General features: G+C 28.6%; 2 protein-coding genes across 7 annotated transcripts; one reads left to right on the top strand and one right to left on the bottom strand.

Annotated features, from left to right (window-relative positions):
• Positions 1–1,832: 1,832 nt before the first annotated feature.
• On the top strand, positions 1,833–10,214 carry LOC127062202 (PHAF1 protein CG7083). Of its 4 annotated transcripts, none has more exons than XR_007781085.1 (9): positions 2,116–2,260; positions 2,649–2,731; positions 2,814–3,041; positions 3,123–3,332; positions 3,408–3,557; positions 3,628–3,792; positions 3,874–4,050; positions 4,133–4,543; positions 9,393–10,214. XR_007781085.1 is itself a non-coding variant. In XM_050989991.1 (8 exons), the coding sequence occupies exons 1-8, from the start codon at positions 2,035–2,037 to the stop codon at positions 4,328–4,330; spliced, it is 1,275 nt and encodes a 424-aa protein (XP_050845948.1). In that variant the 5' UTR covers positions 1,833–2,034; the 3' UTR covers positions 4,331–6,781. The 4 variants fall into 4 exon arrangements, 2 of the variants coding, with proteins under 2 accessions (XP_050845948.1, XP_050845936.1); XR_007781084.1 differs by lacking the exon at positions 9,393–10,214 and adding an exon at positions 8,476–9,225; XM_050989991.1 differs by lacking the exons at positions 2,116–2,260; positions 9,393–10,214 and adding an exon at positions 1,833–2,098 and having other exon boundaries at positions 4,133–6,781.
• On the bottom strand, positions 7,991–11,656 carry LOC127062153 (dual specificity protein phosphatase CDC14AB-like). Of its 3 annotated transcripts, none has more exons than XM_050989900.1 (10): positions 11,564–11,655; positions 11,068–11,347; positions 10,728–10,929; positions 10,406–10,656; positions 10,056–10,317; positions 9,805–9,934; positions 9,346–9,524; positions 8,878–9,011; positions 8,434–8,499; positions 7,991–8,285 (listed from the first exon to the last, which is right to left on the bottom strand). In XM_050989900.1, the coding sequence occupies exons 2-10, from the start codon at positions 11,072–11,074 to the stop codon at positions 8,050–8,052; spliced, it is 1,467 nt and encodes a 488-aa protein (XP_050845857.1). In that variant the 5' UTR covers positions 11,075–11,347; positions 11,564–11,655; the 3' UTR covers positions 7,991–8,049. The 3 variants fall into 3 exon arrangements, with proteins under 3 accessions (XP_050845857.1, XP_050845867.1, XP_050845874.1); XM_050989910.1 differs by lacking the exon at positions 11,564–11,655 and adding an exon at positions 11,448–11,504; XM_050989917.1 differs by lacking the exon at positions 8,434–8,499 and having other exon boundaries at positions 11,564–11,656.
• Between the last annotated feature and the right edge of the window lie 3,158 nt (positions 11,657–14,814).

Here is a 14,814-nt window from a genome sequence, read left to right as displayed (position 1 = left end):
ACATTAAAACATACGTATGTATATGCGGATAAATCCGGTGACGGGTAAACCAGATTGGCCTAGTTCGACGTTGGAAATGTTTATCGATTAAGTCGATGTTAGTATAACATGTATAATGTTCCGTCAATTGAAAACAAGCAAATAATCATTTATAAATTTATTTTTATTTTTTATATTGAGATAATAAATTACATGTGCGTGCGTACGTGCGTACATGCGTACGCGTGCACGTGCTAGATTTTCTCTCTTTAAAGAAATCCAAATTTTTATTTGATATAGCAACTATATTGTAACTTCTATAAGTTTTCTACAATAGTAAAAAGTTCATATATTTTTTTTAATAATTTTTCTTTTCTTTTCTTTTTTTTTTCCATTCCATTTATCATTTTTGCATGAAAATGTAAAAGTATGGAATTAAAAATTATATTTGAAAGTAAACAAGATTAAGAATATTTTGAAGGACTATGATCTTAAATGAAACATAATTAAATATTCCATACGAAATATTCCAGTTTCGCGTAAACGTTTTTATATCGTATATATAAACACATGTGCAGTTGTTGATAGCCTGACGTATCTGGAGGCTCGTCTGTTTGGTCTGTGATACGTTTATCGGTATTTATTGCATAATGGTAGGCTCGACTGTGCTATTAGTATGGTGTATATATAAATAATGATTTCGCAATACAATCATTTTTCGATAGGAATAATTTGCTTCTCGATTGCGTGAGATTTGTTTCTTTGTTTTCTTCCTATTTTACTATTAATCGGAAATAGATGTGTGTGTATATATATGTATTATAAAAATTTATATATATATAAAATATATAAAATATATAATATATCGCATATTTTTATTATATTTTTTAGGAAATTTAAAATATGTAAAGTATTTTGTAAAATATATATATATATGTGTATATATATATATATATATAAATCTTTCCGAAAAATATAATATCAAGTGTTATAAAACCATATAAAAATTTCGAAATATATGAAAGTTAATTTGTAGATAAGTTTATCTTATAATCTGTGTACGTATCAATTCTTTAGACTGGACGTATAAAATTTTTGCGACTGATTTTATTGTGACGAAAAGATCAAATTGTTCAATTAATATCATGTTATTTTCTTTAAAGAGAATTATTTCTCAAGGCAACAACAAGAATACAAAGCACTTCGACCTTTGTTCAATGTGCTCTTTTCTCTGTTTCTGTCGATATTTGTACAGTTTGTTAAAGACGTTTTTATCGTAGAATATGTCATTATTTATCGGTCTTATCTATTATAAACACTCTAAGCGAGTCTGCTTTTGAATTGTAAATGTTTAAAAAGTTGTTTAATGTATATAAGATCAAAGAACCCCCTGCGATGCATTGACCAAGTGCTTGAGAGCATCATTATCGAATGATCTTTAACCTTTTGATACTTTGTAACGAGAAAGGATTTATTTATTGTCCTCTTTGATTAGAAATTATTTATTGCGACAATTCGCGGTGATTAAGCGATATACATTTTTCTTATAAAATATGTAAAACGATTTAAACGTTTATCGCCGATTTTTTTTGCAAATAAATTTAAATAAAAGTTATTTGGTTAATAAAGAAAAATATATTATTCGTAATATCGAAAAATTTAATTTTAAGATTCTTTCGAAGAGTTAGTAAGATAAATTGAATTTGTAATTTGGCGCTTAAGAAAATGGCGGCATTAGCGCGATAGATCAGGTTAAGGTCGTTGCAGAGACATCTATGACTGTTTGCCGGAAACTTGTAGTAAAATATCGTACACTCGAACACGGTCGATCCTCGAATTTTATATATCCCGTGGCTATATCAGCTGTTCGCTGCTAGTTCGCCAGCTGTAGCAGGGAGTTGAAGTTTATTGTTTGGGAAGCAATATGGCTATCTGGTGATTAGTAATTGTGCGATACGCAAGACAAAGAAACAACGCAGTTCTCATGGTATTTGGAGCCGCGTTGTAGATAAAATAGTAGTTGATTTAAGTAAGAAGTAAATATAATAAATAGGAATGTTGGAGCTCGAGGTAGTGCCCGAAAGATCCCTTGGTTGTGAGCAGTGGGAATTTATTTTAGGCAAGTGACGAAACACTTTTAACGTATCGCTACTTCGTGTTACTTATTACGCGTTATTTCTTCGTTGAAGAGAAATTTATGAGGAAAATATGCATGATGCAAACGCACAATGCGAATGTTATTCTAAACTCAAGAAATCGTATCAACGATGTCGTATTTACGGTACTCCCTTTATCTGCATCCTTCTATTTGTAAACACTTTGACAATTGCGTGTAAACAAAGAAACAGAAAACGAATGACAATGTTTGTTACACATTATATAATTGAATTTGTCTTGTTTTTTGTCATTTATTCGCAAAATCAACATTCACAAAGAATTATTCAATATAATCTTCTATTGTTTAAAAGCTTTCCTGTTATATCATATTTGTTACGCATTTTTATTTTTTTTTTTTTTTATTTTTTCATATGTTCCACGTTAATTTAAAAGTAAGATGAGAACATGTAAAAAGGACGTTGCGTTATAGTATAATCCATATCTATAGCAGGAAATAATTAAAAATCACTTTGTCATGGATAGTCATTTTTTAAATATGTATTTTTTTTTAGGTATGCATTTTTCCCAGTCTGTATCAATAATACAATCTCAAGTGGGCATTATAAGAGGAGTACAAGTACTTTATAGTGATAGTGTAAGTAAATAATCATTATTTTTCATTATATTGGTGTTTTATCTGATATCAATAAATAATTTTTTCTTGTTTATATTTATAGAATCCATTAGAAGTAGATTTAGTAATAAACTTACCTCATGACGGCGTTAGACTCATATTTGATCCAGTGGTGCAAAGGCTTAAAATAATTGAGATTTATAACATGAAATTAGTTAAACTGAAATATTGTGGTTTGCCATTCAATTCACCCGAGGTATTACCTTCGATCGAACAGATTGAACATTCGTTCGGAGCTACTCATCCTGGAGTGTATGATAGCGAAAAGCAGGTATTATAATTATATTCCAGATTCATGTTAAAATATGATTTCAAAAATTTATTAAATCCATACTCCTTGTTAATTGTTTAGGTTTTTGTGTTAAACTTCAGAGGATTGTCATTTTACTTTCCAATTGATTCAAAATTCCAACCAGGATATGCACATGGCTTAGGGTCATTACAATTTCCAAATGGAACTTCTCCTCTTGTCGCAAAGACAGCTATTTATGTTGGTAATATGGCTACTGGTTCCAGTAGCGAAGAACATAGTTTGAAAGCCCCACCACCACCATTACCACTTGTAATTACTTTTTCTTAAAATAAGCAAAAATTTGTCTAAATTATTATTTAATACTAAATGTTAAAATTTGAACAGGTGTGTTATCATAATAATTTATATTTGGAAAAGGCTGAGGTTATACGTGATAAAACACATACACGAGGACTCAGATTACACCTTTTCACCGAAGGAAGTTCTGTAACAAGGGTGCTACTAGAACCGAAGAAGCGATCTCTCACCAAAGAAGTATCTATCTATAGTTATTTATCATTACATGCGATATATCATGTTTGATACACAATTATTTAAATTGTAGATTTTATTTGGTGATACGTGCGAAGATGTACTAAGTGCTCTTGGTGCACCATCAAGAGTATTTTTTAAAGCAGAGGATAAAATGCGAATTCATAGTCCTCATGCACATAAACGTGATAAGATTAGAAGGTCTGACTTTTTTTATAATTATTTTACGTTAGGATTGGTGAGTATTATTTATATACTGAAAAAGATTTATTTGTAAAATTTATGATATATTATTATGATATATTATTATTGATTCCAGGATATATTATTCGATGCCAAAACTCAGTGTGTAAAGAAGTTCGTTTTACATACCAATTATCCAGGACATTATAATTTTAATATGTATCACCGTTGTGAATTTATTTTAATTTTACCTCCAGAAAATAATTCCACAGAATCGGGAAAACTTATTGACGTTTCCCCTTCTCCCGTTACGGTAATTTTCTCAACGCAATTAGTTTTTTCATCTTTGATATTAATGAAGTTCCATGTAAGCATTAAAGATTGTTGTTTCTCAGATCACTGCCTATACAAAATGGGATGGCATAAGTGAACAGTTAAAGGCAAGTGCACGACCTGTAGTGTTAAATCGTGCATCTTCGACAAATACGACAAATCCATTTGGATGCACGTTTTGTTATGGTATACGTGATGCAATTGTTGAAGTTATGGCTAATCAGCATATTGCCAGCGTAACTCTCTATAAAGCAGCGTGACCATAATTATATTTCAATTATGGTGCATTAGAAAAAGACCACTAAAAAAAAAAAGAAAAAAAAAGAAAAAAAAAAGAAGAAAGGCAGGCACACCTTTGAAAGATAAGGAAGCAAACAAATTCACAGTTGATTTTTGCATAATATCTCTCATTGAAAGACTGCATGATAAGAGGCGTGTGTGAGGTGGAAAAGATGCGTAAGGACACTCATAAGGTTTTTAATAATAATATGATTTTAAAATGCAAGCGTTGTGATTGAGGTAATGTTTGAGTACTCATTTGCATCGATATTATGATGTAAGATGGAATTCAGAGGCAAAAAAAATAATATCGTTTTTCATAACATTTATGTATGTATCCTTAAAATTTACACTTTTTTTTGTGATATTTAACATAAAAGAATTTCCAACACCGAAAGATATCAGATTTAATATTTTATTTTCAATGTATTTTACAATTATATATTTATCATATAGCAAAGAAAACGTAACACTTGAGCTTGAATATATTAAAAAAAAAAAAAATAATAAAATAAAATAAAGTAAAATAAAAATAGGAGTAGTATCACAAATTAATATGAATTTTGATAGTTAATAAAGTATAGTGTTAATGCAGCGATAATGATAATATTATTATACTACGTATATACATAACATATACATATGTATATATATGTAGTATATATATATATATATATATATATATATATATATATATATATATATATACATTAACATATGCTTAGATAAAGTAAACAGTTAAATTTCATAAACCAAAATTTTATAATACGTGTGTTGGAGATTGAGGATCAAGTATCAAGTAAAAGAATGATTTGTGAAAGCAAGTAAAGAGTGTGCAATACTGTTTAGATAATTATAATGCTTTTATAATTAGTAAAATCGATCGAGAATTTCATACAAAAGACGAAAGAAAAGATATTTCTAATTTTTTTTCATGCAAAATATCTTTGGTTGATAATAGTAAAATACATAAAATGAAACACAAGGATTTATTTTGCCTATATCCGTGTTTATTTAAAAAAAAAAAAAATAAAAAAAAAGAAAGAAAAAAAGAAGTAAAAAGAAGGGAATGTTCAACGAGTATATCAGTTTTTATGTCTATAATTGAATTATTCATTGAAAAAGAAAACGAAAATTATTTCGATATAAAACTGAAGAAACGTACATACATATATCGGCAATTTTTTTATTAAAATGCACATTTTTGTGTAAAGTACTCATAGATTATTTACATACCTTATATATATACATATATATATATATATGTATATGTATATATATACACACACACACACATACATACATACATACATACATATGTGTTCATCTAGTTTGGTGTACAAGTATTTCGAAGACGTTTCGTTAATTTTCAAACCCGATAGAGATATTAGGGCGTTTTATTTATATAATAATAGTAATAATAATAATAATAATAATAATAATAATAATAATAATAATAATAATAATAATAATAATAATAAAAATAATAATAATAAAAATAATAATAATGATAATGATAATGATAATGGAAGAAAAAAGAACAACAAAACATTTTATATTATTCATAATCTACGGAAGTTTATAAAAGCAAAAAATTAAGAATAATAAATATATATCTTTCTTGGTCAAGATAGTAGAGCTTTGTAAAAAGAAAAAAAAAAAGGAAAAAAAGATTCGTTTATTACTTTATTCACTTTGTCTTTGAATTGCACAATTGCTACTGTTCCACCACCATATATAAGCTTTTTCTTATTAAGCATATATAAGGTATTAATAAGTTCTGTGTATCATATAAAATTTAATATTAGCTGATAAATTACAGTAAGAATTCTATTTAATATATCATAAAATGTGTAATAATCGGATACGCGCGCAATGTGAGACGTAATATGAGTGATAACTGTTTGATTAACACAATGTGTAACACAAAAACTTCCTCTCTCAACGCGTACTTTCTATAGTATATGTGTATATGTGTATGTGTGTGTGTATATATATATATATATACACATATATATACTATATTATTCTAATGTAATAAAAAACATGACATGTAAACTTCCGGAAGTTCAAGATAAATCAAAAATCGACACATATACATAGTCTTTCCAGACGTAATAAAAACATTTTGTATATTTGAGCGAAATAATGCGCGGATGTTTTTGATAAGAGAGAGAGAGAGAGAGAGAGAGAGAGAGAGAGAGATAGAGAGAGTGAGAGAGAGAGAGAGAGAGAGAGAGAGAGAGAGAGGGAGAGAGAGAAAGAAAGAAAGAGAGAGAGAAAAAGCAACGTGTTAATCGATGAAAGAATTGTATTATGATGCGGTGAGTTCCTTATTGAAAGCATATTGCAAATTTTTAAAACAAATTACATTATTGGGCACTTCTCTGTCCTTATTTCCCAAAAAAAAAAAAAAAAAAGGAAAAAGAAAAGATTTATGAAACTATTACAATTTTGTAACCAAATATCTCTCTAATGCCCGGAGAAAGGTTTAAGAATGTCTTGCATGAGAATGGTTTTCTTTCTTCTTTCATGTGATTATATGGAGCATGAAAGTTTTTGTGAAGAAAGTTTTTGTTAATGCGCTTAAAATGATTAGTATTAATTTTTATATTTTCATTGGATATTTCAGGTAAACATATATAATTGATTATGCAATAACAATTATCTAGAGAGAGAAAGAGTGTACATGTGTATACATATACGTATGTGTGTCTATGCATATGTGTATATATATATATATATATATAGATATATATATATAGATATATATCAACGTAAGAATTCGTACTATTTATTCATGTTATTAACGTAACTCCATTAAAAAATTAAATACTATATATATATACATATATATATATATATATATATATATATATATAGTTATATATATTATACATATATATATTAATCAAAATTATAATCTTTCAATATCTCTTTCTCTGTCTTTTTTAATCTCTATCTATTTCTTTTTTATCTTTATCTTTGTAAAAAGTCTCTCTCTTTCTTGTTTTAATTAGTACGAATAGTTGTTTTGTATGCCATCATATATAAAATCACGAAAAAGGAATTTTTTCACGAATCACACTCTTTTTTTGTTTTTTTCTTCATAAGAATGCTTCTGACCAATTTTACTGTTCGCTTGCATTGCAAAGCATGCAGCTTCTCGAGGTTCGTGATATTTATAAAGTGAACATTAGAAAAACAAGAAAAAAACAATACAAATCTTAAAAAAAAAAAGAAAAAAAATACAAAACTTAAAACAAAAAAAAAAGAAAACAAAAAAAATGAAAAAAGACATTCCTACATTCAGGTGCACGACATCTTTTTTAATAGTGAGTAAATATATCAAGTGTGCATAAGTTTCTTCTTACGAGAAAGAAATTCTATACGTTAAAACGGTCTTCGATAATTATTGTAATCTAATGAAGTGATAATTACCCTGATGAAAAAGTACAAAAAGAGGAAATTATAATCATTTCTTTTCTGTTTTATATTATTACATCACTGTGTTTCATTACGGAGTATCGTTGTCTGTTATACAATTTTATAACAAAAAGAAAAGAAAACAAACGATCGCTTGTTTTTATACCTATAAAACGCATACATACATGCTAAAATAACAAATAACAAAACAGGTATTTATTATCATATATTTTATACAATATTATTGTTATTTTCCTTAATATGTATTAACTTTTTACAAAGGGGCAGTTTTAACAGGAAAAATATTTTCGTTTTCCATTTCTGATTTCATATTCTGCAAATTTGTTCCTCTAGTTATTTTAATCTCATTTAATTTATCACCTTGTGTCGAAGAAGCGTTCGGATCATTTAATTTCCAATAACATTTGATTAGATCCTTATTACGTGTCTTTTTTCGATCGTGAGATACTGTATTTGTGTTCATCGTACTATTTACATTTCGTAACTTGCCTATATACAGGAATACGTACATAGATGCATATATATATATATATATGTGTGTGTGTGTATGTGTGTAATAATCGATCAGTAAAAGAAAATATTATTTTCTTATCATACTTTAACGAATTATAAACGCTTCAGGCTATATCATAGTTACCTAATATTTTCGATAATTTAGATTTCTCTACTTTATTCGTAGGTAAGTCACGGTAATCTCTTGATCCTAAAATAAGGACACAAAGCTTTGTCTATAGCACAATTACATTAGGTAATAGAATCTTTTTTCTAATTTTATTTTCTATTATCTTCTAATTTAGATGTACGTAGTCGTTCTTAATTTAAGTGAGACGTCGGTAATTAACGAAATACATATAAAATATACATAACATCATATATTTAGAGAACAACGCAATATATTCGCAATTCGACAAGCTAAAGTTCTGTAAATTATAACTTTACAATGTCTTCCATCATTTTCCTTAGGCGCATATTAAAGAAAGAAAGAAAAGAAGAAAAACGAAAGAAAAAAAGAAAGAAGGAAGAAGAACAGCTCCTTTTACCGTTTCAAATAACATAACTGTAAGAAAAATGAAAAACTTGCCTGGATATTTATTTCGGTGATCCCAATTAGGATAATCAAGATGGTCACGTTCATCGTTCTTTATTTTATTAACGATGGAATATATCCCTCGTTTATGATGTAATATCATGTCGCTCTCCCCACGATACTTAAGTCTGTAATATAATGTTATCATATATTTGCTATTTTATTTATATATAATTCTCTATTATTTCACTCTAATAGCAGTCACAAAATATATGAACCGGTAATTATGAAAATTTGTGGTCTAAAAATAAGTCAAAAATTAAAAAAAGAAAAAAGATTAATTTATTGCATAATTTGTATTGAAATTATCTAATTATACGAATTAATCATTATTAATATTAATTATTTCTATAAAAATTACTTGATTATACGGAATAAATTTGCTTTTTTATATTTTTGATTTAGATCACTTTTATAATTATCGGCTCTATATGTAAATATATATGTGTATGTGTGTTGTACCTATATTGTTGGCCCGCATTCATAAGACTATATTGTATGTTTTCTAGCCAAGCTTGTTGATGTCCAATAACGGAACCAGATCGACAAATTCGTGTCCAAGCTATAGCTTCTCTGGCTGTCATATTATAATGCTTTATTAAATACGCTGCTATCAAAGAACCTGTTCTGCCCAATCCTGCCTAATTATACATATATATTACATATACCAAAGTATATTAATCCTTTTTCTTTTTAGAAATGATTAGATAAATATTAGTACAAAATGCTTTCTTTCGAGGTACGAGTGCCTTTCTAGTATTTTTTTCATGCTACTTTTATTATTTATATAATATAATAGATAAAATATTATATATATATTATAAATATATATATAATATATAATATATAGTATATATTATTTATATTACATAAACAGGATAATTAGAAAAGCGTAGATAAATATTTTAGAAGGATATTCACTTTACAGTGGACAGCAATGGCTCCATTTGTAGTTTCCACCAGTCGAAGAAATTTATAGAGAATTCTTTTTGGTGGAATTGTACCATCTGGCATATACATATCGTGATGCGATATTCCTGCTTTTGTAAAACTGTTGGATAATAACAATTAGAAATATATTATTATTATTACTATTCGAAGTATATATAAATTATCCGATTTAGTTTACGTTGGGGTAAATTGTTTTCTTTAAATCACCGAAAACTATTTACTTGTTAGAATCGTATGTTTTTGTATTTAATCTTACAACAGCAACAACATTATTGTTTAGAAAATAATTTATGTAATATTGTGGTGGATGATAGATAGTTTGACTTTCTGTACTTGGGCTAATAAAAGCCAACAATTTTTGTGGTATCATCCAATTTAAATCACCGTTTTGAAATTGTTCGTATTTTTCGTATTCATCTAAATCGAAGTCATCAAAATTGAATAGACCAAATAATGCGGCTTTGTAAACAGCATTTAAACAATCTAAATTAGTATTAGAATGGAATTAGTTCAGGATTAAGATTGGATGCTCGTTACAAGTATAATAATAAATAACGAAGGAAAATATTACCAAGTAAATGAATATTATAAATCGACGGTCCCAAAGATGCATCTTGAAAAAGTCTGAATGATACTAATTCGTTTTTCAGGACGAGAGGTTTGTAAGCTTCTTTCGGAGTTTTATTTAAATATAAAATGGCGTATGAGGCGATCAAATAAGCAGCATTTGCTCTTTTCCTTTCGTTTATCGAAGTATAATGCACGATTTGTTTATGCTTATTTTTTAGATTGCTTAATATCTTGTTTACTTTGCAGCAGTATCTGTTTTAATAATTTTTTTTTATTTATCTATTTTTTAATATTTCTTTAAAACTGTTGAAATTTTTTTTTACCTGTACAAACATGCGAGATTCAGAGGACCAAAGTCGTTATAAAAATTATTATAAACGAGCTCGTTATCGATACTGAAAAAGTGTATATTTTCTGTTTTTCTTGGTTCCACTCGTTCATTTTTCAAAGTTGCAAAATAAAGTTTGTTTTTTATATATTCCGCGATGTTAAAAACATCCGGATGATTATGAATGGTACTTGTAGCTTGTGAATAATTTCCAAAACAAATTTATTAAAAATAATAATAGTAATAATAATAATAATAATAATAATAATAATATTATTATTATTAATATTAGATCAGAATAATTCATATTAAAATGTGTGCAAAGAAATAATTACCGTCCATTTCATCCTGATTCTATCCAATTTGTAGCAATATTGGATTCCAGTAATAGCCAGAATGTAATTATCGGGAACGACGGCATATACTTTGAATCATGCTTATTTTATTTCACGTGAATCGTTTACTTTCCCGTTTTTTTTCTTGGCAATGTATTCAATGAAATAAGTAACGACGAACTTTTTCTTAATTTATTATACTCAACGATTCATTGTTTTTGTTCAAATCCAGATGTAACAATCCATATCGTCTTTTGGAATTAGTCGACCACATGATTTACTGAAATGAATAAATTAGTAAATATACATATATATATGCGTGTGTGTATATATATATATACACACACACGATCATATACATTATTTAAATTTTTTCTAACCTTGAAAATATAAATGAGATATAACCTGATTGGTGTGTTTAACAATATATACATATGTTTAAGATTAGAAAAAATTTAAATAATAACAATTTGTAATATATATGTATATTACGTACTATATAAAATTTCCATTTTAATATCTAATAAAAATGTGAAACATTTACACCGATTATAATTTTATGTGCCAAATAATGTTATGAAAAGAAAAAGAACATGATTTTTGATCGGTTGATATTAAACGTTCTTCAAATTTTCAAACGTTTCTCAGATTTTTTACAACGTATACTACCATCGGTATACATATATCATCTTAAAACTTGAAATTTATTTTAGTAAAAAGACGCCAGGTGGAGCATGCATTCCAAATACGAATAAGAAATTAATTTCAATTACGAAAAAAGAAAGGATGAAACAGTGAAACAATTGAAGGTATCGGTGATCTGGAAAAAGTCGATAGGGGGCACGATCGGTCGATATTCTTTCGATAATCGAAAGTATTTTGATTATTGAAAGTGGATAGAATAATCGTTTCAGATCTGTGAGTTTTCATCGTGTCTTCTATCGTATTCTCTCTCTTTATATCGTGATTTTTATCGAATTATTTTATTTAAACACGTATCGTATTCGAATATTACAATCGATAATCATTGATTTTATTCGCGAATCGTGTATGTGTTTTCTGTCATCGATCTTCGTAAGATCATTCGTATATGCACACATAAATGCCAAATTTGTTCGTGTTACGAACGTTAAAATAAAGTGTGTTACAGATTAATTAATTTTTACAATGTTTTTCTCAAGTGATTTTTTTTTTATGTCGACGTTCGGTGTTTTGGTTCTTGTACGTGTGATATTATTTTCATAAATTATATTGTGAATCAAGAATGAATTATGATCTGGATCGACGACGAAAAGAAACGACGAATTCGACGATGTAATCAGAAGACGACAAGAATAAAATATCATCACGAGTGAGTAATAATAATTATTACTTTTTTAAATTCGTTTGATTTCTTGCATCGATATATATATATATATATATATATATATATATATATATCCAAAGAATCTGTAGATGATAGACGATTTTCTTTTGTAAATTTTATTATCGAACGAATCTTATACGGGCAACAAAATTAAGTACATTATATAAAATCGTTTATACGTCGATTGTGCATTTTTGCAAATTAAGAAATTTATCGATAAAATGAAGAAAACGAACAAGTGTAGGAAGATTTGAAAGATAGAATAAGAGGAAAGTAGTGCGAATAAGCGTTAACAGATGTCACAACGATCTCATACTCTCGAGATAGATTATATTGTTAAAGTTTACAATCATCATAGTCATTAATCATATCAACCATATCAACTATAATATTTAATATAGTATTTTTCAAATTGGGATGGATGAAAAAAGAGAACATTTATTTAATAATCATATGTTTAAATATTCGTTATGTAACGTATCATTATTAAGATAATTTTTATGATTTAGAAAAAATTTGAAAAACGTTTTCCATCCAGAATCTAATTTGATACACAGACTAAACGAATTAGAATTTGGCGCGTAATCGAAATGGACTTGGTCTATCAACTAGAAGAAAATACTTCACTTAATAATCATTTGTCATTTGTTTAATAAATAATCGTTAAACAACATATCATTATAAAAATAATTCGTACGATTTAGAAAGAAATTTAAGAATATATCTTCGATGAAAAATATAGTTCCATAAATAAATCAAATATAATAAGTTTGTCGTGCAACCTTGGTGAATCGGGCCAATCAGATTTCATCATGATTAGAAAGATTCTACGATCTAAAATATTACGAGATCGAAAGATCTCAAAAAAAGTATCTTCAACAGAAGATCACATAGGACATGATGGACCAGGATGAAATTTGAATTTGGCGCGGAATCCAATACGAGAAGATGTACCGAACGAGAGAACGCAGATTTTATCGTTGCAACGATTCGCATAAATTCTGCGGTGGACGAGAGACTTAAAAAAAAAAAAAAGAAAAAAAAGGAGAAGAAAAAAGAAAAGAAAAGAGAAAAAAAAAGGAACAAGGGAAAAGAAAAAAGAAGAAAAAAATAATCTCCAGTGAAAAATTCTGCGTTCAGCGAAAGATATATAAACGAAAAAATATCTCCAATGAAAAAAGATATGACTCGGTGCACGGATTAAATTTAAATTTTACCGCGTAATCGAGATGGACTGGGCCAACCAAGAGGTTACAGATTTTCTCGTTGCAACGATCCAGAAGTGCACCGGGAAGTACTTTAACATGCGATGCCGTGCGTAGTGAGAAAGAGAAAGAAAGAAAGAAAGAGAGAAAAGTTGGAAGCAAAGGAGGAACGAGACGGTATCGCGTTGCCGTCTGATCGGTATTTACGATTCAGGAGAAATCCTTCTCCCGACGAACTGCTACGTTCGTCGTCTTCGTCTTCGTCTTCGTCTTCGTCTTCGTCTTCGTCTTCGTCTTCGTTGTCGCCGTCGTCGTTCGTCGTCGTCGTCGTTGTCGGCTGCGTTCATCCGTCCAATCGTGCATCCATTCCTGCGTCCGTCAATCCGTTATAATTTCTCCGCTAATAGAATCCGAGATTTCGTAGCGAATCGTGCGACGCATCCAAAGTTCTCTTCCCGTCTTTCTCTCTCTCTCTCTCTTTCTTTTTCTTTCTCTCTCTCTCTCTCTTTTGTTTCATCGTACCATTCTTCCTCGACTCCTCTCTCTCTTTCTCTTTCTCTTTCTCTCTTTCTCTTGAATGTTCAACAGTACTGTGCCTCTTTCTCTCTCTTTCTCTCTTCCTCTTACAGTAGCGCGTGCACACGCACGACACCGCTGCCAATCGAGGTGGCTTCGGCTTCTATTCGGACGCGTTTTCGAATCTCTCGATCGAATTCGTTGACCCACTATCTCGTCACTCGTCGTTAAATCTTTTATAGCGTTCCTTTAAGACAGACGGGCTTCGCATAAATTTTTCTATGTACATAGATATACGTATGGGTATGTACGTATACATATATATATATATATACGTATATATAGAACAACATACAAATTTTCTATATTTCCAGTTCGAATTTTGTTTGTAATATTAATTGAAATTGAATTTTTCTTACTTATCTCTGCGATCAATGATTTCGTGTATTAATCTTCTTTTTCTTTTTGTCTTTTTTTTTCTCTATCAACATCCTTCGTTCGACTTCGAAATTATTCGAAATAAGGATCAATGATCGTCGCATCATCTGGAGACAAAGGAGACGTCATCTTCTTCGTCATCGTCGTGTGCGGGCATCGAAGATCCGCTCATTGTCTTTCTCTCTATAATGCATATTGACTATTAACAGAAAAATATGTTTC

This window comes from Vespula vulgaris, chromosome 1 (genome assembly GCF_905475345.1).
Source record: "Vespula vulgaris chromosome 1, iyVesVulg1.1, whole genome shotgun sequence".
NCBI classification, from domain to species: Eukaryota; Metazoa; Arthropoda; class Insecta; order Hymenoptera; family Vespidae; genus Vespula; species Vespula vulgaris.
This window is presented reverse-complemented; position numbering and strand designations above follow the sequence as displayed.